At 47.3% G+C, this 23608-nt stretch overlaps 1 protein-coding gene across 1 annotated transcript in view; it reads right to left on the minus strand.

Moving 5' to 3' along the window:
- The window catches only part of RNF217 (ring finger protein 217), a 74371-nt gene extending 66091 nt beyond the window's left edge, over nt 1–8280 (minus strand). Inside the window, exon 1 of the mRNA XM_083176780.1 lies at nt 7374–8280. Within this exon, the coding sequence (XP_083032906.1) occupies nt 7374–8003 (630 nt within the window). The 5' untranslated portion in view covers nt 8004–8280. The remainder of the gene's footprint in view (nt 1–7373) is intronic.
- Between the last annotated feature and the right edge of the window lie 15328 nt (nt 8281–23608).

The following is a 23608-nucleotide window of genomic DNA, read 5'->3' on the forward strand; positions in this document are numbered from 1 at the left end:
TCGCGTCGCACCCGATTTTTTAGTGCATTCAATGCCTGCGATATCCTATCTGTCCTATCTAGTGGTGCCGTGAAAGTACAGAAGTACCCACATGTCCTCCAGACAATGGAACGTGGTTACCCCTGTGTTGCTTCCTCCAATACAGATTAAGGGGGTGATGTTCCTCCCAGTTGGAATATCTGAAGCCGTGAGGGGTCCACTCAGTGGCTTGAAAAAGCTGCGCCCAGCAGCGAAACGCGTTGGAAAGGCAACCAGCCACCCACCCCCCCCCCCCCCCCCCACACACACACACACTACTTGCTGCTGTTCCAGACATCAGGCTTCCCTCCTGGAACCATTTCCATCCGAGAACATCAGTGGAGAACCAGACCAGGACTGACCATTTACCACCTACTCGACTATGGTACCAACCATCCGAAGGAAAACCAACCTATATAAGGTACCTATCGTCAGCCACTGAGTGGACCCCCTCACGGCTTCAGATATTCCAACTGGTAGGAACATCACCCCCTTAATCTGTTTTGGAGGAAGCAACACAGGGGTATCCACGTTCCATTGTCTGGAGGACATTTCCACCGTCCATTCTCCCTCCCCCTATCCACTTGTGAACTAAGGTGATATCATTACAATAACTGGACGCAGCCTTTAAAATTTCCTATTTTTATTTATATCTACTATATTGCAACTGCACCTATTTTAGTGTGTTATATGTACCCATTAAATTGTTGTTATTATTACTTTTAAACATATACCTTATTCTGCCATCAATTCAGTGCAATCTACACCCACACAATTATATTTCTTCTATAGGGACTGACAATCCCTTTTTCAGATTGCTGCTGGCCTTACAACTCACACAGGCGCCCCAACAGCTACTCCGGTACCGGTTTTTTCTCAGTAACAGACCATTACAGCTATTTGGGGATCTGGGTATTGGGCAAATTTGCCATTCTTCTAGTCTCCTAATTCAGAACAGTTATCATTATTATACAGGTTTAGTGAACTTACATTCATCTTCTAACCATAGACTCTGCTTCAAGTTCAGTAAACATAAGAGTGTTTAACAGTCTTGTTTCTTTACAGGAAGCCCTTTTGTCACTTAAAGGGGTGACCAAGCTGTTTGCAACCGCCACTAAATTAATTTGGTGCAAGTGGGTGCAAATCAACTGTTGCTCTGATCAGGTGCAAACGCCCACAGGAGCACAAATTTTTGATTGCTGCCTCCCGAGGTAACTGGCAGAAATGTGCAATAAGTCTGCACTTGGGAGCCCAAATGAGAGTTTAGTGGCCCAAATCAGTACTTGAGATGGGTTTAGATGCTTTGCGCAACTACACCTAATACTTTTGAGGTAAACCATTGAAGTCGTTTCCATCAGCATTCCCAATCAAGTGGTTTCTAAGAAAAAAAATTAGCTGATCATGAATCATAGTATTTTAAACCAGGACACTAATGAATTACACAGGTTCTGTGGCTGCCTTACATGAAGCCTACATTTCACTTGGTTTTAATCAGTCACAGAACCTGTGTACTCCTTAAGCGCAGTGGTCAGGGAAATCTGTCCTCATTACCCCACGCAGTGCATGTTTTGCAGGTCTCCTCACAGAATCACAAGTGAAATAATAAACTCCACCTGCGGACCTTGTAAAATGTGTCTGAGTAATTAGTACACCTGGGTTACCAGCAAAACATGAACTGTGTGGGGTAATGAGGACCGAGTTCCCTGACCACTGGTCTAAATGGATGGTATGGATAGCCCAGGAGTGTGCAGGAAATCCAAGCCTATGGGCTAGTAGCAATGTTGCCACATGAGGTAACATCATCACATCGAACACTACATTTAAAGCTCCACATGGAGCATTGCTAGTCAAAAATCCCGAAACATGTCCTATAAGAGTAATAACACATTTTCCTACAGTAGTCTTGCTAGGAAACATGAAAAAAGATAAGGGGGAATAGGAGAAGCTAAAGAAATGGTTGGTCCCTTTGGAAAAACTTCCTTTCTAAACCTAGAATGAGGTACTCACAAAGGGGGAGATTCTCTAAACTAAAAATGTGGTAAAAACCCTGTTATCAGGATTTTACCGCATTTTGGGATGCTCCAAGCATCCCCCGCCGGGTTATCGCGACGGGGGGCATTGCCAGAAAAATCTGGCGATACCCCATAGAAGCCTATGGGCTTCTAACGTGACCCACCGCCGCCCGTACCGACCCCCCCTCACCAGTATCCGGGCAGCACAGAGCTGTGCTGCCGAGACCTGTGACCTCCTCCTCCCTACACTATGATCCTCTCACGGGTGCAGGGAGGAGGAGAGCCCAGCGCAGCAGCGCCGGGTAAGGGAGGGAGCCGCCGGGACCCCCGACTCTCACCGCAAAGGACAGCTCTTAACGCAAGAGCTGTCCTTTGCCATAATTATCGCATATGCGATAATTATGAATGTGATGTGCAGAGAAGGGGGCGGAGCTGGGGTGCGGATGTTAGAACATCCCCCTCCCTAGAGTAATGGCGGCCATGGAAACAAGCTTAAAGTAACCAATAATTAGTCACAGGAAACTGCATTGTTCCCAGTACTTCGGTCTGGAGATGCAGTTAGTAGAATATCTACAGGGACTGAACCAGAAAGTGTTGTCAGAGTTCCAAAACCATGAAATTCCCATTTAAAAGAATGAGATATTTACAAGGCAGGACACAGTCTGTTTCAGGCAGGCAAAATGTGTGGTCAATCATTAGCAACAGAGAAGTATTGGGAAAACTACTGTATTCAGAATCCCCATTCTATGAAAATTAGATGACCATAAATTCAACCAAAAAAAAAAAAAAACTTAAGCTTCTTTAATTATACTGCACACTGCATTCAATAGCTGTAAACTAAGTAAGTCTCACAGAGATTAACTACAAAAAGGGTAAACGCTATATCTAAAAATACTATTATCAGGTTTAAAACTGTAACGACTTAAAAAGGTAACTGAAAGTTTGGTGTGTGGCCTTGACTGTCACAATCAAGTAGACTGGATAGGCTTCAAAAATCTGGCTGATCATCCTCAGTGATAGGCCGAAATGTGCTATATTTGACAACACATAACCTGGAGTTAAATAAAGAAGTTTGAAAATATACAATGGATTCCAGAAAAAGGGGGTATATATACAATGGATTCCAGAAAAAGGGGGTATTCAATGCTGGTCGATATTTGCAGTACTTTTAAATATCGGCCAGCACATATTCAATCCCGGCCGGGAATGGCCGTTGCAGATTTGGCTCTTTGAAAAACTGAATCTGCATTCGCAGAAAACTGCTGCTAGATTTAAGAAATAGAAGCTGTTTCCTCGGAAAAAGACATTTATTCGCCAATCCGCATCTTTTCCACCTTTCAGAATGTTTCCAAAAGCCGGGGAAAAAAGAACTAGAAAGGGACAACATGCCAGTAGAATATAGTTGAATTCACTTCAGAAAAGAGCATGTGTGAACAGACATTGTAAGTGAAATTTGCATAGTTAAGGCCCCCATACACTATCTGATTTGGGCACAACTTCACCTGATTCGGATGAATCGGGCCATGAAATCGGCCCAAATCGCATGTTTTGACATCCCCTCTGATCAGATGCGCGGTCCCGTGTGCATCGGACCGGAGTCGGGCAGTCGGACCGGCTGCACATAAGATTTCCTAAATTTTATGCGCAGGCTCCGGGCGGGGGACGCTAGAGCCGGGCAAGGGGAGAGCCGGGCAGACTCAGCGGCGGCAGATGCTGGGGAGCTGCAGGGGGGGAGCTGTGCATGGTAAGATGTCAAATAGGCAGCGGGCAGTGGGGGCGTTGGAAGAGCTGGGCAGGGGACACAGAGGCAGCGCGTGGGGGGACGCCGGTGAACCGATGGGGGAGCTGGGCAGGAGGATGGATGACTCACTCTGCAAGGGAAAAAGAGAGCTCTCAGCCAATCAGCAATTGCTGCCCATTCATTTGTAATGTTTTTTTTTCCTTGCAGAGTGAGTCCCCGATCCTCCTGCCCAGCTCCCTCGTCGGTTCACCGGCGTCCCCGCGTGCGCTGCCTCTGTGACCCCTGCCTGGGTCTCCAGCGCCTCCCCGCCTGCTGCCTATTTGACAGCTTATCATGCCCAGCTCCCCAATGTCCCTCGCCCGTTGATTCTGCCCGGCTCTCCCCCTGCCCCTCCTTGGGAGTTTCATATGATAAATCACATGGCGATTTATCATATGTAAAACTTGGCACATAAAAAGTCTAATCATGTGTGACCCCTCCCGGGGAGCTGCCGGGGAAATCACACGCGCTTGCCACACTATATAAAATCAAGTCCATGCCGACGTGGATAGTGGGGGTATGAAAAGGTCGGAGGATGTGTTTTGCCACCGCCGCTCACCACGCTTCGGGGTGACGTGGAGAGTGGTGCTGTTTTTGAACTACTAAGATCGCATCTCACATCTCATGCGATGTGCGATACGATTTCACTCAGAGTGCAGTGAATAAATTAACTAAATTAACTACTGATATCGCATCACACACATCACAAGGCTCAAGAAGCCATGCGATGCGATTTCACTAGGCAGAATAGCCCACTAAGCAAATAGCTTAGTGGGCGCCCTGCTAGGAAACAAGTACCACATAAGCAAACTTTAAAAACCAGCTGACTGCTGTATGCTCCCAACACACACTTTGAAACAGTTGTTGGAAGGTCTGGGAATGTGTAAGGGATATACAGTACTCAGATCCATCTGTTCAGGTGTCATGTAGTACAACGAATAGAGTGGCTCACTTTAAACACAGCTTATGTCATATGCAGGAAGTAAATTTTTAAACCAAACAAAATCATACCAAGATACATGGTAAATACCACCTTGGGCAAGTCGCTCCCTGTTGAATTGCCCAAAGCTGTTCAATTACTCCTACTAGAAATCTGGAGTTTCGATCAGAGATGTACAGTAATGGTTGTAAGAGGAGTGTACCTCTCATACTTTAGAGGTTTGGCTCTAAAAATGAATATAATACAATATATATTTAGAATATCTTTGTATTTTTTTTATATATAATTTTTAGGGGGAAATGTAAACGTAAGTCCACCGGCAGCAAGCAGATGGTGCCTAATAGAGCTATTCAATTGTAGCGCCTATTGGGAGCGATCGGCTGCTGATGCAGGCATTTCACCTAGCACCCCCTGCAGGTGGCAAGCTGAGATATGCTGAAAGTGACATTTGCATGTTGATAACTAAGGAATAATAGTAAAACCGATAACCTCAAACTTGCCTCCAACATGACAACACCCTGAAGCAATAAAGGGTACTTGTTTCCTAGCACGGCGCCACCGATTTTGATTGTATCCATTGGGTCGGAAAAATTGCGTCGATCGCATCGCATCGCCAACCAAATAGCGATCGACCCGATTTTTACATTGGAATCAATGTAAAATGGTCCCTGAGACCCAATATTACATTGATTTCAATGTAAAAAGCCCCAAATCCCCCCTTTTTAATAAACCCCCCTCATGTTTCAAATGCCCCTCCCCCATTGTAAACACCACCCCACTTGACGCCAACCCGAAGCGTGGCGAGCGGTACGCGTCCTCCGACCTTTTCATACCCCTACTATCCACGTCGGCGTGGAGTTGATTTTATATAGTGTGGCGAGCGCGGCGAGCCCCGCTGATACCTTCACAGGTATCCGCGTCCCCTCGCAGGCTTCACAAGTATCCGCGTCCCCTTGCGGGGCTCGCCACACTATATAAAATCAACTCCACACCGACGTGGATAGTAGGGTTATGAAAAGGTCAGAGGACGCGTACCGCCGCCGCTCGCCACGCTTCGGGTTGGCGTCAATAGTGGGGTGGCGTTAACAATGGGGGGGGGGCATTAAACATACCTTTTAACCATATTCAATGTGAAATTGGGCATTTCACATTATAACCTATGTAAAATCGGGTTGATCGCATCACAGGCTATTATAATGGCCCGCGACCGACGCGATCAACCCGATTTTCACTTTAAAAATAATTTAACATTGTTCCCTATGGGAAAATCGGGTTGATTGCGTCGGTCGCATCCGCGATCAACCCGATTTTGTCTTTCACCGGCAATTTAGTTGGTGATTGACAGAAAATCGGGTCCATCGCGTTGATTGTATACCTTAAGTGCCTTAAAGTTAAGGCATACAATTAACGAGATGGGCGCCGTGCTAGGAAACAGGTACCCAAAAAAGATTCTAAAAATACATACTTAAGCTTAAACATTATTTAAAAAGCAAATCAAGAAAATACCATGTAATATAGGTGAAAATACATTTCTAGGAAGAGAACATAGTAATCCTTTTTGGACCCATACCAAAAGGTAGTTCAGGAACACCCACTGGGCATCATCATTCCTCTATATTACTTTTAATTACATGAAATGGAGGGCCGACAGTTACTGACAGCTAGCAACCAAGACTATGAACCCTAGAGTGAACACACACATTGGCTGAGAAAATAAATGCCCACATCCTCTCTCTCCCCTTATCTCAGACCCTGCTGTGTGACTTGGACAGGTTGTTTTCTTAGCTCCGAGTGAAGATAAAGCAACCAGGCACACAGGAAGTGAGTGACCCTGTTCCCAAAGCAGAGGGGAGGAAGGGGGTCCTAAAGATCACAGTGTTACCAAAGTACTCTATTTAGCACATTAGGTATTATGTGCTAAATTGAGTACTTTAGTAACATTGTGCAGGTGTACTGCATTTACAACTTTTTCTGTGTGACTTGGAAGGATTGCAGTGCTGACCTGAAATCTATTGGTACCATTATTTATTTATTTATTAACAGTTTCTTATAAAGCGCACATATTCCGCAGCTCTTTACAGAACATATTTGAACATTCACATCAGTCCCTGCCCCAGTGGAGCTTACAATCTATATTCCCTACCACATGTACAGGTACACACAGGCTATGGTTACTTTTTGTTGGGAGCAAATTAGCCTACAAGTATGTTTTTGGCTTGTGGGAGGAAACCGGAGTACCCGAAGGAAACCCACGCAAGTACGGGGAGAATATACAAACTCTGCACAATTAGCTCCATGGCGGGAATTGAACCCATGACCTCAGTGCTGTGAGGCAGTAATGCTAACCATTACATCGCCCGTACTGCCAAACAGATCTAAGTGCATGACAGCGTCTTTCCCAGTATTGTGACTGCTCTGTGTGTCATTTAAAATCTGCACAGACATTCAGAATAAGGACGCCGTATGAGCACAGTGGCTGCCCTTGCAGTGACATTGCAGACCCATTTGGGCTGATTGACCACAACTATGATAGAAACCCCAGACAGGAGCCCCGGGCACCCAGGCTGCGTGCTACCTTCCAGCACCGGACTCCTGCCTGCAGCAAGGGGCCGCCGGGACGTACCTGGGAGCTGAGGTACCGCTTCAGGCACTCCTCGCACACCGCCTTCTTGCAGCACAGCAGCGGCTTCAGCGACTTGTTCTCCAGGCACACACGGCAGCTCATCACCACCTTATGGCTGCCCGCATCGGCCAGGCTGCTGATCAGGAAGGGGGACAGCTCCAGACTGGCCGGGCTGAGGGGGAGCTCGCCCGTCCCCCACTGGGAGCTCCGGGAGCCGGTGTCAGACAGCCTGCGCTGCTCCGCCGGGTACAAGGGGGGCAGCTCGCCAGTCAGTTCGCTCTCCACGCAGTACACAGTGCACAACACGCTGCACCTCTTCTTGGGCTTGTGCCCCCCGGAGCTGCCCGTCACCGAGTACCTCCAGGGCCCCGTCTCTTCGCTCTCTGTTGCCCTGTCTGTGGGGGTGGGCCCCCGCGGCACCCGGTCTGTGCTCTCCTCGGGACGCTGCTCCGAGCAGCCCACTGTCTGGGAGTCCGGCACCCCGGTCATACCGCGCAGGCACAGGGGCTTCGGCTGTAGCGCCCCCCCGTTCTTGCCCCCGCTACCGTCCTCTTCCTCCTCCCCCCCGTCCTGGTCCTCCTCGCTGCCGGCTGAGTGCACGTCCTGCGTGTGTTGTTGCTGGTCCCCCATCCCCGGCGCCCGCACACAGCAGCACTAACGGCCGCCACTCGCTGTTGTGCTTCCGGGTCCGGCGTGCAGCGGCCTGTGGTGCCCCAGCTGTGGGTGTTAGGTGTGGGGGGGCTGGTGTTGCGCTTGCTCGGGCAGAAGTGTCTACTGCCCCTAACTGCTTCCTCCGGGGCAGCCGCGCTCCTCCTCACCCCCGTGCAGCGCAGAACGGCCCCGGGATTGCATAGCAGCAGCGGCCAACACAGGGGGCGGGGACAGCGGCGGCTTCCCTGCTCTGACACCGCTTCAGCTGTTACCGTATTCATCTTAGTACGCTTCCCCTGCCCCGCTCTGAGCTTCGTCTGTGCCATCGTGTGCGCCTGTCTTGTTACCGTAATCACCGGAGATCCATGGGAGGGAGGTACTGAACTGGTCCCAGCACGAGAGTGCTCTGAATACCCCATACAGAGTACAATGTGGAGAACTAAAAGTGTGGCAGCAGTGCCAGTATTGCTATGATGTAGGCACCTGCCCTGCCTCCTTACTGTATGTGAATAAAAGTTATATATAGATTTCTGTTTGTATGATTACTGTATGTACTGTACCTACCTATGTCAGGGAATACATGTAGCTACATAGACTATGCATATTTTTGTTGACCTCCAAGGTACAATCCCTCATTAAACACAAAACTGATATAATATTTTAAGGAAATTTTATTAGAAGATCTAAATTTTTTAGTGGTTATTTCAAACGTATTCAACAGTTTTATTAATATAGTGATCATAGGCGAATCTAGAATTATCGTAATGGGTGGTCCCAGATCCAGACATAATAGCAGGGGGACCTTTGCTCGGCGTAGCCGTGCGCCAAAAAGGGTGTGTGGCCTTATGGGAAGGAGCCGTGGCATCACAAAAAGGGATGTGGTATTACACTTTAGACCAGAGGTTCCCAAACTTTTTGAATCATGGCACCCTAAAGTATCAGAATATTTTATTACGGCACCCCTAGGCCAAAAGTTGGTTACTAATTTCAGGAAAAATATAAAAAAAGTTGTGACTTAAATGTTTTCTTTAGGTCCACGTATGTGGTGAGAAACATGATTCACTTCTGTTTACCCACATATTCTTAATTGGAAGCCACACGCACTGATTTTGCCTTTTTCATTGGCCATAAATAACTTGAATTGATTCTGGACCACCAACCTGAGGCACCCCTGCAAGTGCTCCAAGGCACCCCAGGGAGCCTAGGCACACAGTTTGGGAACCACTGCTTTAGACCATACACAGTAATGCCCATTACACATTTTAGCAAACTCTGTAATACCCATTACACATAAAGCCACACGCCGTAATGCCAATTACACATAAGGCCACACACCATAATGCCCATTAAACATTGTGCCACACATCATGATGCCCATTACATACTATATAACAAACCGTAATGCCAGGGGTTAAAGTGGGCCGGAACGGGGCGGAACTGAGTTCCGGCAGTTGTAATTGAAGCCGGAACTCAGTTCCGCCTCCTTCCACCCACCGTGCATGGCCACAATTATATTTAAATTTCCTCCAGCAGGCTGGCTCATATTAGACCTCAGCCTCCGGAGCACGCCTATCATCCCCCTGCCTCCGCAGCAGCCTAGCACACTGTGTACGGCTACCCTACCAGCCGCCATCCGTACACAGTGTAGCAGTAGCACCTCCGCCTGCTTTCTCCCTGTGACTGGGCACTGCAGCCGTCAGTCAATAAGAGCTTGTGGACTGGCTGCTGATTGGCTGCCAGATCCCGAGCCAATCAGAGCTCGCGGGCCGGCAGCCAATTAGGAGCCAGCCCGCAAGGGATGATTTGGCGGCTGATGGCAAGGGGAAGAAGAGACGGGTTATGCGCTCCCCTCCGAAGGGAAGCAGCAGTGGAGGACGAGGAGCCAGCCAGCACTCGAGGATGACACGGACTCTCCTCTCCCCAACAGCAGCAGCAACAACGGTGAGTTGTGCTGCTGCTGGGATATTCTTTTACATATTGTTGGAATATGTGTTTATTGCACTGTAGGGGCATACCAGGCTGGCACTGTGTGGGAATATATGGCACTATGGGGGCATATCTGTGTCTGGCACTGTGGGGGCATATATGTGTCTAGCTCTGTGGGGGCATATCTGGCACTGGTGGCATATCGGACACTGTGGAGGCATATGTGGCACTATGGGTGCAGATCTGTGTCTGGCACTGTGGGGGCATAACTGGCACTGTGGGGGCATATATGTGTCTGGCACTCTGGGGGAATATATATGTGTCTGGCACTATGGGGGCATATCTGGCACTGTGGGGGCATATCTGGCACTGTGGAGGCATATCTGGCACTATGGGTGCAGATCTGTTTCTGGCACTGTGGGGGCATAAATGTGTCTGGCACTCTGGGGGCATGTATGTATCTGGCACTGTGGGGGCATATCTGGCACTGTGGTGGCATATCTGACACTGTGGTGGCATATCTGACACTGTGGAGGCATATCTGGCACTATGGGTGCAGATCTGTTTCTGGCACTGTGGGGGCATAAATGTGTCTGGCACTCTGGGGGCATGTATGTGTCTGGCACTATGGGGGCATATCTGGCACTGTGGGGGTATGACTGGCACTGTGGGGGCATGCCTGCCACTGTGGGGACATATGTATTTGGCACTGTGGGGTCATATGTGTAATGGGCATCATGCTGTGCGGCATAATGGGCATCATGGTGTTTGTAGTAATGTGGAATGGGCATTACGGTGTGGGGTGTAATTGGCATCACAATGTGCGGCATAATGTGTAATTGGCATTACAGATAGATAGTATATAATGATTTCAGTATCCTGTCATTGTTTGGGCTTGATTTGTGAGGCGTACTAGGTAACTGTGTGGGCCTTTATGTTTTTATGATGCCCCCTGCTGAATATCTGCCCCCCGCCCACCACTGAATACCCTTGCTACCATGTAAGGGTGGCATTAGGGGCGTGGCTTATTCCAGGTGGGAGGTGCTATGGGTGTGGCCCGAAAGGGTGGGTGTAGAGGGTTGAGTTCCACCACCTCCCTTGGACCACTTTAAGCACTGCGTAATGCCCATTACATATTTGCCACATAAGTGCTGCTTACCTACGTGCACATTGCTAGGGGGTTCTTGCTTGATGGCACCATAGTACCCATTACACATGATGCCGCAGGTGTGTGGAGGGTGAGGTATTGATAACTCCCAGTCAGACCCTTTCCATCGGTCCCACCCGTTGTTTTCCCTCTCAATCCGGATGAGGAGGATACACTGAGCTTTTTACCCCTCACTCTATTTTTATTTGTATTCTTTATTGAAATATATTTGATATTACATTTTTTAAATAAATTTACCATCGTTTGGAGGACTTGGTGTCCGGAGTCGACAATCCATTTGTTTGCTGTCTGGCGTGGCAAAGAAACCTTGATGGGAACATTGGGCATTGTTCCCAGGTCAGTACTATCATAATTATTGTGTGGTTGACACGAAAATAGAAGTCAAAGATACCTTGATGTGCACATAGGGACCAGGTCCAGGTCAGTCAGAGTAGTTGGTTACTCACCCTGGATAAAGACATAAGAATTTTGGGGAGCACAACGGTTAAATAAACCTTGTTTTGAACATAGTGACCAACACCAAGGTCAGTGTGGTCCCATGAGTCCCCCAGCTTAGGAACCTGTTATTGCACTTTTTTAACGGTTGTTGCACTTTTTGTTGTGATATCCTCTGGTCCTGACGAAGGGTTAAATACCCGAAACTGCGTAGACCGTGTAAGGAATAAACTTCACTTGATTGCTACACGTAAAGCCCCGGAGTGACGCCTGTTTTTTGGAGAAAATATTTGTGGACACTGCACCATTGGGAAGGCACCCGGGCAGCAGCATTGCTTGTTAAGAGCGGGGAGTGCCGGACACCCACACAAAATATATATATATATATATATATATATATATATATATATATATATATATATATATATATATATATATACACATACAGGGGTGCCAACAGCAGTGTAGACCCCTGGGCAGAGCAATGTATTGGGGCCCCTACCGATCCTCCAGCGGTAGGGGTGGGGGAAGCTTTGATGTCCTGCGGGTGGTAGGGGGTATGATATCAACCGCTCAGCATGTAGGGCCTGGATCAGTAATTTCCACTAATCACCCCTTTACTGCACAGATGGTGGGAGAAGGGGGCATTGGGCTGAATGAAAGGGCCCTGATACATAAGTTCCAGGGTGGTAGAGGATGTTTAATACGCAGAGGAGGGGTGTATAGTGGAGTGGGCTTATTATTCATAATTTTCAGGTGGGAGGACAGATTGGTTGACTGCAGATATCTCCAGTTTCCAGATATAGCTTTCTTAGATTTTAATGGAATTAAAAACTAGATAATCCCACCTACCAAATGGTACTGGGGACTAGGGATCAGATTTCAGGAGGCAGAGCAATCTGCCAATGAGAATATAAAAATACATACCAGGTGTGTGAGCTGGAGCAGTAACCAGCTGCTGGGAGGCTGATATCTCTGTTCCTGGCAACAGTAGAGACAAGCTACTAGTGTCTATCAAAGGGGGAGAGTCTCAGCTTTTGGAATATACCCTCAGAAAAACTCTTAAATCAGAAAGAACCTGAAATATCTGACTGGGAATAGCAATTAACAGGCTTGGATGGGGACCACTGATTTGAAGTAAGATATCTCCGGTTCCCAAGGGCCGATTTTTAAAATTCTTGCACCCATGGAAATAGGGGACCCTCAGCTTTTAGGCTAGCGCCCTTAGACTACAAAGGGGGTTTCTGGGTACTCAGAAACCCCCCTGCATGCACCAATTGAAGTAATGCCACACACGACTTGTTAGAGCATACTTGCCTACTTTTGAAAGCTAGTTTCAGGGAAATTATAGTTGGTAGTAGAATTTTGCAAAGCGCCCCATATAGGGTGTGTGTCATGCTCCACCCAAAGGGAGTGTCTAGTTCCATATATGGAGAGATTGTGAAAATAGATTGTGAACATGGCACCTAGAAGTGTGGGTGTGTACTGCTACATCTGAGAGGATTCTTTCTCGGCTCCTGATTGGCCGCTAGGCGGCCAATAGAATCATTTGGATGAGAGGCGTGGAAGATGAAACATCTCTGCGCCTCTCAAAGTCCGATGGGTACCGGCGGCTGACTACAGCAGAGACGGAGAAGAAGGAGAAGATGAGGGGATCTTCACCAGAGGACCTGGGTGAGTAGGATTTCCTTCCACAGGTCCCCCATGGATTTCTTCGGATCCAGGACCCCGGACTCTTCAGCCCTGGAGCCCCGGACCAGCCCTGGAACCAAGGCACCGGAACCAAGGCACCGGACCGGACCCAGGGACCTACCGACGGGCTCAAGGTAAGTAACAGTATGTATGGGCTTTGGATGTATTAAAGTTTTATTTTCAGTGTGTGTCAGTGTGTTTATTTGACTTTTTTTTTTTCTGTGGACCTACGGTTCTCCAAGTCCCAGCATGCGGGGGAGGCTTGCTGGGACTCATAGTTCCACAGTAAAAGACAATAGTTTTTATTCTATTTTTTTCACACTTTAATCAGCCCGGTGACCACCACACAGAGTCACCGGGGACAGCACCAGGCTTCAGCCTGGTCAGGAAAGTCCTGGAGGGGGGGGACCCCTTTATTGGGGTTGGTCCCCACTTCCCCAGGACCCCTGGCCAGGCTGACTGGTCAGAGGGCTGAATGCTTTGGCCTGGGGGACTTGTATAAAAACTCTCCCCCCGGCTGTGGCATTACCCTGCTGGCTGGTTTGGCCTGGGGCTGGTTCTTAAACCTAGTCATTTTGGGCAGGTTTTAAAAAATCAGCGAAGCCCTATTTGTCGGGCATCCTGATTTTTTAATACCAGCCGGGTGCTGGTTACAGCCGTGGGGGGGGGGGACCCCATGTCGTGCTTTTTTAACGGGTAAAAGGGTAAAAGGGTAAAAGGGTGACTAAAATGTAGACGCATAACCCATCTACAGTATATAGAAGTTTAGTCACCCTGCCGGCTTCTTAAAATTTAGACGCATACCCGTCTTTGTGCCGTGGGAGAGATGATGCAGCTATGGAACGCCCACATGGGCGTTCCAGCTTTGGCAGTATAGTCGCAGGATGGCCAGCATATTGATCGAACGTGCGTACACACCACTTTTGTTCCGATATGGGGCCGTCCCGTTGGATGAAAATTAAACAGCAAAGAACCTTCGACCGACCGAGTATGGACGGACAAGACCGTTTTTTGCCGTTTATCGCTCGTACGGGACAGCGTACACACCTATACAATTGAACGACCGTCCGACCCAGAACGGAAGAACGGCCCGACGATTGTATATATGTATACCCAGCTTTATTATACACAAATGTAAATGAGCCCCAAATCAATTAGTAAAAGCTACTTGCTAAAGAAAAGTCAATGATACGTATCAGGGTTTGTTCCATATATATATAGCCACAAGAAATGCATGTAGCCTTCATTGTGGGATCGTGTTTTATCGCCAATGCTGGGAAATGGTGCTAATTATTCCATATAAATGTATCTATCTCTCATTTTGTTTTTCCCCCAAAATGTAACAGATACATTATGTGGGCAAGGTGGACGGGGGCAATAGTGGCTAGGGTGCATGGGAACACCCAGCATTTCATGGTCGTTCCCATGCAAACGCTGGGTGTTCCCATGTAGTGGTGGCATGATGCGGGGTGGCAGGTGCCTTACGTCACATGATGTCACCTGTCTTCGGCCAGGCCCACACCAATATAAGTCAGTCTCCACTGACTTATATTTGCGTGGCCTGAAGAAATCATTTGATGGTTGCCAACCATCGAACGATTTCTCCACCATTGGGACATGCGAGGGGATGTCTTAAACACACATACCCTCGTATGGTTGTGAGGGGATACGGCGGTGGGAGGCGTGGCGGGGTGTGCCCTCTGGGACTTGGTAAACTGTGAGCTTCAATTAGAATAGCTAATTATTTGGATTTATTATTGAATGTATATTATTAAAATCACAAAGATAACAATGCCCATATCTTCGAGGACAATACAATGCATACAATAGTACCCTGCTTATTCCTATATGTCTGACTGGACTATCCCAGTAGTATTATCAATGTTATATGACTCCTGCAGTATGCAACTCAGTCCAAGAAAATGTTTAGATCACCACTGGATGATTTGATAAGTGAATCCTTGGAAGGCAAATCGTCCTCACTAGATTGCCGGGAGAGTCTTGTGGGCACGGCTGCCCTCGCCACCTATTTTATTCTCCCTCTATGGGGGTCGTGGACCCCCACGAGGGAGCAGTCGGGATTCTGATGTCGGAGTATTGACTGTCGGAATCCCGACTGTCGGGGAGCCGTCCGGCACCCGATTTGAGTATCCAATTGTAAATGAGCTCCAAAGATGTTCCAAAGTAATTCCAAGGAGGTCCTGATCTGGTCCAAGCAGAGTTGAAAGAGTCCTCTTTGAAGGTGAGTAACTAACACGTTTTGTTGTGGTCTGTATAACTTTTTCAAAGGTAATGCACTGTGCTCTCAGTTCAGGTATAAATACCTGTCTAACAGGAAGATCGCACCTGTGTCTACATTTTAATGATGTTAAGCGTTTCCTGAAAGCAAAAATGGTGGAGGATCTCCATTAGGCATGGAGGACAGGAGGTGGCAATACAATACCTGTCCACGACATGTAACATACCTGTAGTAACATAGTAACATAGTTTGTGAGGTTGAAAAAAGACACTAGTCCATCAGGTTCAATCAATAACTGATCTCCTGCAGATGAATCATGCCTTGTCTTTGCTGGCGATCCGCCAGCAGCATGCTGCTGGCGGATCGCCAGCAACACGGCGCCGCTATCTGACTGTGACGCGCGTGCGTCCCCCACGCATGCGCGTCACAGTATCCGGGCGACGGGGCGGCGAGGCGGACGCATTACTGTCCGCCTCCTGCTCGAGGGGCAGGGGGGGACCCAAGGAGGCTATGGGGGGGTGCGGTCGCCCGGTGTGGGCACCGGGCGACCGAGGGCAGCACCGTCGGAAGGGGACGTGCGCGCACCTCGTGCACGCGCGTCCCCTTCCGGCATTTGCAGGGGAAGCCATCGCCATCCCCTGCAAAGATGAATCCCGCTACATCTGTATAAGGATACTGTCTATCCAAACTGGCTGTCCAATCTTAGTCCATTATAATACATTAAGTAATGTATTAACTAAGTGGAAGTGGGATTTCACTTTGTATGTTGCACTGAGCTGCATCTGGTTCATTCTTGCGCACCTACTCTGAGAAATTTTTGTATCTATTATAATACATTATAAATAAGGATTATACCCTGGACAATATTTTCTGCTATAAATTTGTCTAACACATTTTTAAATGTATTAATTTAATCTCTGCCACCACAACCTTCTCTGGAACAGTATTCCATATCTTAACTGTTCTTACTATAAATAAACTTTTCCTACACTGGTGGAAAATTTCTTCTCTAACCTTAGGGAGTGACTGTGGGCCTTATTCTGGTTCGGTCGGTGCAACGTACGTACGGTCCGTTTCACCGTACATTTCCCGTAGGCGGACGGTGAGCGTAAGTCCGCCCACAAAACATCCGCATACGGACGGTCACAAACACCGACAATGGGGAGTGGCGTACACTTGAGTGTACGCCACCGTATACGGACGGGTCTCGTCCGTTTTCACACCGACATCTTCCGTATATCTGAGCGTACGCCACAGTGCATGGAAGGGTCTCGTCTTTTTTCAATGGAAAACTCAGCGTGTGTCACCGATCTTGAGAGTGAGCGTATGTCCGTGCACGGTGGCATACCCTTCACATATATGGCACTGAAAATCTTGCCTTTCAACTATAATTAAGACAATTAATTATTCTAACTGTTATTCAATAATTGTTTTCTATTTACTCAATTGTGTACCTTAATAAACACCCTAATAAAACAACATTTTAACCCTCATTACATGTATATTTATTATGTTCTAATGTTGCATTTTAATCACAATCTATGTGTCCCCACATTGGTTTTACTTTTAAATAAAGTTAAGTTGGTGTTACAGTAAAAAAGTTGACACATGTCGACTTCTGTGAATTGAGTGTCCTGCTTTTTAAAGTTTACAAAAACACTTCCTGAATGGGTGTAGATGGTTATAAAATAACTACCTTGACATATGTAAGCAGGTCTTAGAATGAATCTTACCTAAAATTGAAACAACCTTTACATGTAGAGAAGTGTAGAAAGATATGCTTCCAATGTGTTTGAGGTCTGTGTGTGGCTTGCAGGTAGTGAAATCATGGTTTTCACTTAATAGGCTGCAGCATTGCTTATTACATTCAGGTGTAGTAATCAGCGTTAATTAGCAGACCCAGGCGTCCACTCTCATGCGGTATCTCTAGGGTTGGTCTGGAGCTATCTTTGGCGTCCACCTGTTTTTGGCCCAAAATGCACAGTGCGTTCGCCGATCGAGCGGTTGTAGCACCATACATTTTTGGTGCACACCCCCGTGTACGCCCATGTTTACGCCCAGTTTTCCTCATTATTCCGGCCCCTCCCCTAAAAACACCCCCATGCCGCCCACAATGACCGTACTCTTGCGTTTTGCTGTTCCATCGATGGAGGGAAACCATCTGGTTCTTCCCCATTGATGGCAAAAATATTCAACATCGGCCATGAACCATCGATGATTTTGAATAATTGATGGTTGATGGCCATCCCTATTCATTATTTGCCTTTGCTGCTGCTCCTTGACCTAAACATTTAGTCCTATATGAAAATGTTCCATTTACGGCATTTCTCTGTCCCTTATTCTCCATTCAGTTTTTCTCCGAAGTACAAATGATGATACCCAGTCTCATATCCCAAATTTTGTAAATCAACCTCATGTGAAGCACTGTAGCAAAGACCTTAGAGTAACTAGGTAGACCACATCTACTGTGTTGCCCTGGTCTACGTTTTCATTCACCAACTCATAGAAGCTAATTAAATTAATTTGGCATGACCTATGCCTCACAAATCCATGCTGGTTCCCACTGTTAATGTAATTGTATGTCAAGTACTCCTGAATGCTGACCATTAAACTACCCTTCAGTAATTTCACCACTAAAGATGTCAGACTTATGGGTCTATAATTTACTGGGCGTGTTTTACTTCCCTTTTTATGTATTGGCACTACATCTGCTATTCGCCAGTCCCTTGGTACCTGGCCAGATGAAATAAAATTTCTGAAAATTAAGTATAATGTGTTAGGAGAAGGGGACCCCTGCCGGACCCTAACTCCGTTGCCTCAGACAGGAGTCGGCAGCTGTGTGCAGAGCTAGGCTTCGCCTGGGCCCGTCTCGGCTGGGGAGCGAGTTAGGCCCGCTCCGCTCCGCTACAGGCAGGTCTTAAGGGTGGACAACACCTGCTGCCGAGGCCAGGAGAGCGCAAGGGGATAACCTAACTAACCCTGAGATGGCAAAGGACCCTAATCCCACGGAGAACAATGTCTCAACTACGGGCGTAACAATACGCAAAGGTGTACCATAAATCCAAAGCAAGTGTAACAATACACAGAGGTGTCTCAGTATAACCAAAAGCACAGTAAAGGAGGTTTGGGGGAATACCCCACTTATCTGTGCGCAGCAGGACAGGTCAGCTGGAACCAAGGAGGGACAGGAGACTGCACACCGACACCGGAATGGCTGGATACTGGATACAGACACTGGGAACAAACTGGAAGCTGCTCATGGACACAAGGACGGGCTGGACACTGGATGCGGACTCAGGAACAAGCTGGAAGCTGCACACGGACACACAGATGGGCTAGATACTGGATGCGGACACTTGGAACAAACTGGAAGCTGCACATGGACACACAGATGGGCTAGATACTGGATGCGGACACTTGGAACAAACTGGAAGCTGCACATGGAAACGAGGATAGGCTGGATACTGGACACGGACTCAGGAACAGGATGGGAGCACAGGAACACTTCTAGCAAAGACTGAAGCTATAATTGGCAGGAAGTAATAGATGAGGAAGGTTTATATAGTGAACACCAGGAAGTGATCAACACACATAGCCTGCAGGTGAGCATAGCAAGCTAGCAGTTGATGAGAACACCTGAGCCCTAATCACACACCCACACAGACAGAGTGAGCTGCAATGGCCCAGGCTGGCCACCGGAGGTCACCAACGAGCAAATACCAACACAGACAGGAAAATACACAGGGAGCCAACACACAGGGGAATGCGTGAATCTGTGCATAACACCGATCCGCTGGAGGCGGATCGTAACATAATGGCGTTTCTATTTCTGATCTCAACTCCATAAAAACCATAGGCTATAAGTCATCTGGTCCTGGAGATTTATATATCTTGATTTTACATAGTTGCTTACTGATTTTTATGAAAGGAAGCTAAAGAATATGATTCCACCAAAAATCCGCCCAAGAACAAATATTGAGGATACAGACCATCCTCCACCCAAGTCCGACGTGATGAGTAATCAAATTTGTCCTGTTGATCTGTACCATCATGTTTCAGTTTAAACTTAGTGTTAGGGTTTTTAGGACCGTGCCCAGAAAATACTGTGTCACCACCCCTGCTAAGGTCTGTCCCTGTCTGACTACAGTTTACGAACTCACGCATGTGAAGATTGCTAAAAATAGCAATGAACGTTTTTCAGCCATCTGCAGGTCTTGCTGAATTAGCCCCAATGTTAAGATTTTTGTTTTTCCATTACAGGGGATTCCTTCTTTCCAGCCATCAAATAGTACTGAAACAGATGTCGGCAAGGCTGGTGAGTACAAAAAATGGATGTAATTATAGTAGGTGCAAGGGGTGCCATTGCCATGGGCTCCAAAGGATTATGGGGAGCCTGATGCCAGGTTATTTAGTTTGCATACACATTTTCTGATTTGTGTGTGATGCATTGGGCAGGCAGAATTATGTGAGAAGTGGGTGTATTTGTTGGTATTTTGGGATTCAGTGTGTGGGCTAATGCAGTGCATGCTGCTGAATAGAATCCCAACAGGAGCTGGGGAAGTATTCCTACCCTTTCCCCCTTCCCGTCTACTGATGTTGGGATTCTGGTGCCGGTGTTGTGGCCACCGGTTGGGATCCTGCGCCTGCATTTCAACAGTCGGTATTGTACCCGCATCCTATACATTGGTAAGGGGACCATGTAATGTGGAGAAATGGAGGATGTGGACCTGCTCATTGTAATGTGGAGGAGTTTTTAATGTTACATAATTAGATTTAGGGTAGTTTATTGGGTTTAATACTGAAAATAACTAGGATACAATTATGGTGTAGAAAATTACTTACCGCAGTGGAGACTTGTCTGTCAAGTTGCAAACTTCCCATTAAAAAATAACTTAAAAACCATACATTGTGGAATAATCAATATATTAATGATCTAATTATTGAAACCGTCTGTGCCCAACCCATGCATCGAGATCTGCATGTCATGTATTTTGTTAGGAAGGACAATTTTATTATTTACAAAGTATACAAATTGAATATTTTTTTCCGAATTTGCATGCTCTTTTCAATCCTACAAGATTGGTGGTGGTGGTTGAGGGGCTTTCAGTGGATCATGAAATTATACTCATCCCAGTTGACCCTCTGTCATTGGTCAGGACACCACACCAGCCATGGACAATGGCCCTTATTCTGGTTCATTTGCAATAGAAAACTCCTTATCAAATGGCCAAATAATAAAACTAAGGCAGAGCATGCTGGGATATGTAGTACAACAACAGCTGGAGTGCCAAGGTTAGCCATTACTGGCTTAGTTGGTGGGCAGCTTCTGGAAGCATCAACTCCGATATATGGTCACACAGGTGCAGCAACTGATCAATATCAGCAGCCTGCTGGGTAAAACTGAAAACTGTGTCCAGAGTGGGTTATGCTGCTTTCACATTGCAAAATGAAGGTTCGCACCGGGACGGTGTCAGTCCCAGTGCGAACCTTCATTTTGGGATGTTCACATCCCCAAAGCGAACCGGCAATAATGCCGGTGGGCACGGCGGGGAGTCGGCGCGCCATCAGGGGCAGGGGAGGAGGTAGCGCTTAGAACTGGTGCTGCTCCAAGCACTGCCTCCTCCATAGTGTGAACGGGAAATGAGTCGCTCGACCCGTTTAACCCGTTCACACTGCCAAGCAACACGACAATGAACTGGTAAGAACGCGGTTCATATTGCCATGTTGCTACCCATTTAAGGGACACGGTAACCCCTTTCACATTGCACTAATAACCGGGTCAAGACGGTTTGTACCTGGTATTTAGTTGTGATGTGAAAGGGATATTAGAGTATACAAGCTCTCATCATCTACAGTATAAGATATCTATGAGGCTGCTTGATATAAGCCAAGCAATTTGGGCCCAAACAGAAGCCCTTATTATCCTCACAAGGCATCTTGATCCACCCACCAAAGGGGATCTAGGTGCAGTGTACACACATATGGTTGAGTTGCTAAAAGGACAGGTTGGAGTAGAGGTGGCTCTGACCAACAAATAACTGTGGTTTTTATTTTTTTATTTTATTCATTTCGATTTCTCTCTGCTGAAGTACCATATTTGCTTGCTTTGTCTCTGCTTTTCTGATGAAGAAAACACATTTCATGTGAATGTACAGCATTTTCCTTGGTGCATCCAGGAAAACACTGGGCGTCCCCATGCAAACAGGGATGCAGGGCCGGCGCTACCCACTCAGCAGCTCCTGCGGTGCAGGGAGGCGCCGGACTGAAGAGGCGCTTAAGCCTATCCCTGCACTATCACTCTGCTTCTGCTGGGACACAGTGCCTCCTGTACAGCGCCTGTCATACAGACAGCGGTGCCAGAAGCACAGCAACAACGCAGAGCTGACTACCGCATCGTCTATAGCTTAATTGGGTCATCCCCAATTACCGGTATTTTCAGCAATAGCCTGGACACCGCTGGGGCAGCTGCAATGTTGCTGTGCTTTGTGCTGCCTGTGTGACATGCGCGGGACACACCTTGAGCTGCAGCTACAACATAGACAGCCCTGCAATCTCTCTCCCTGCCTGATGTAGGTGTACTGGGCTGGCTGCCACCAACCCCAAAACTGCTGGGAAAGGGGGGAGGGGTAGGTTGTCTGGTAATAAACACTTGCTGATTGCTTTCACCCTAGACCACCAGGGAAAGCAGAGTTATAATAGATAAACAGCTTATTTTAAAAGCAATTAAATATGCTTATCTAAAACCACACAAATTAAATGTAAGACTTAATTTTATATATATATATATATATATATATATATATATATATATATATATTTATATTCCGTGGCAACAAGCATGAAACCCCTAGTAAGGAGCATGTAACCCCTGGGTACTTGTTTCCTAGAACGGCCACAACGATTTAGATCGTTGTGGTCGTAAGATAAAAAATCGGATCGATCGCATCGCATGCGATTTGGTCGCATACAATGCGACCGATCCGATCGACCGATTTTTCACCCGATTTTTTTTTTTTTACACCAGATTTGTTTAAATTGCCCCCCCAAATGTTAATAAGTGTGCTAGACCCCACGATAGACGTGAACCCGAAGCGTGGCGAGCGCAGCGAGCCCGCAAGGGGCGGCGGTGCGCGTCCTCCGACCTTTTCATTCCCCTACTATCCACTAGGGCGTGGAGTGAGAATATAATAGTGTGGCGAGCGCAGCGAGCCACCGAGCCCGAAGCGTGGCGAGCGCAGCGAGCCCCGCGAGGGGACGCGTCTAACTTCACAGGTATACGCGTCCCCTCGCGGGGCTCGCTGCGCTCGCCACGCTTCGGGCTCGGTGGCTCGCTGCGCTCGCCACACTATTATATTCTCACTCCACGCCCTAGTGGATAGTAGGGGAATGAAAAGGTCGGAGGACGCGCACCGCCGCCCCTCGCGGGCTCGCTGCGCTCGCCACGCTTCGGGTTCACGTCTATCGTGGGGTCATGGCGGGCACATAAAAAATGTGAAATGGGTCATATTGGCCCATTTCACCTTTTTTATCATTTTTCCCTATGTGAGATGGACTTAATCAAGTCCATCTCATCTTGTGCCATTATAATGGCACAAGACCGACCGATTTCAATGTTAAAAGATTTTTTAACATTGAAGTCTATGGAAAAATCGGGTCAATCGGTCGGTCGCATCGCGGCCGATTTTAATTGGTCGCGACCGACCGATTGACCCGATTTCTGTCAATCAAAGTGAAAAATTTGTAAAAAATCGGCCACATCGTGAGGATCGTGTCCCTTAATTAAGAGCCACGATCACTCACGATTGTGGCCGTTCTAGGAAACAAGTACCAACCCCTGTATTTGAGCTAGAAACCCCTGGCAACGAGCATGTAACTCCTGGCAATGAGCATGTAGGTAAACGCCACTTATGTGGCATAATACATAACCGGCATTACGGTGTGTTGTATAATAAGTAATAGGCATTACGGTTGTGGCATAATGTGTAATAGGCATTACAGTGGGTTATAACATGTAATAGGAATTATGGTGTGTGACAATGTGTTATGGGCACTACGGTGTGTGGCAATCATGTGTACTAGGATTCACGGTGTAAATTTTGCCGGCACGCACTATCACTGGTTTTG

This window comes from Crinia signifera, chromosome 3 (assembly GCF_055691185.1).
Source record: "Crinia signifera chromosome 3, ASM5569118v1, whole genome shotgun sequence".
Classification (NCBI taxonomy): domain Eukaryota; kingdom Metazoa; phylum Chordata; class Amphibia; order Anura; family Myobatrachidae; genus Crinia; species Crinia signifera.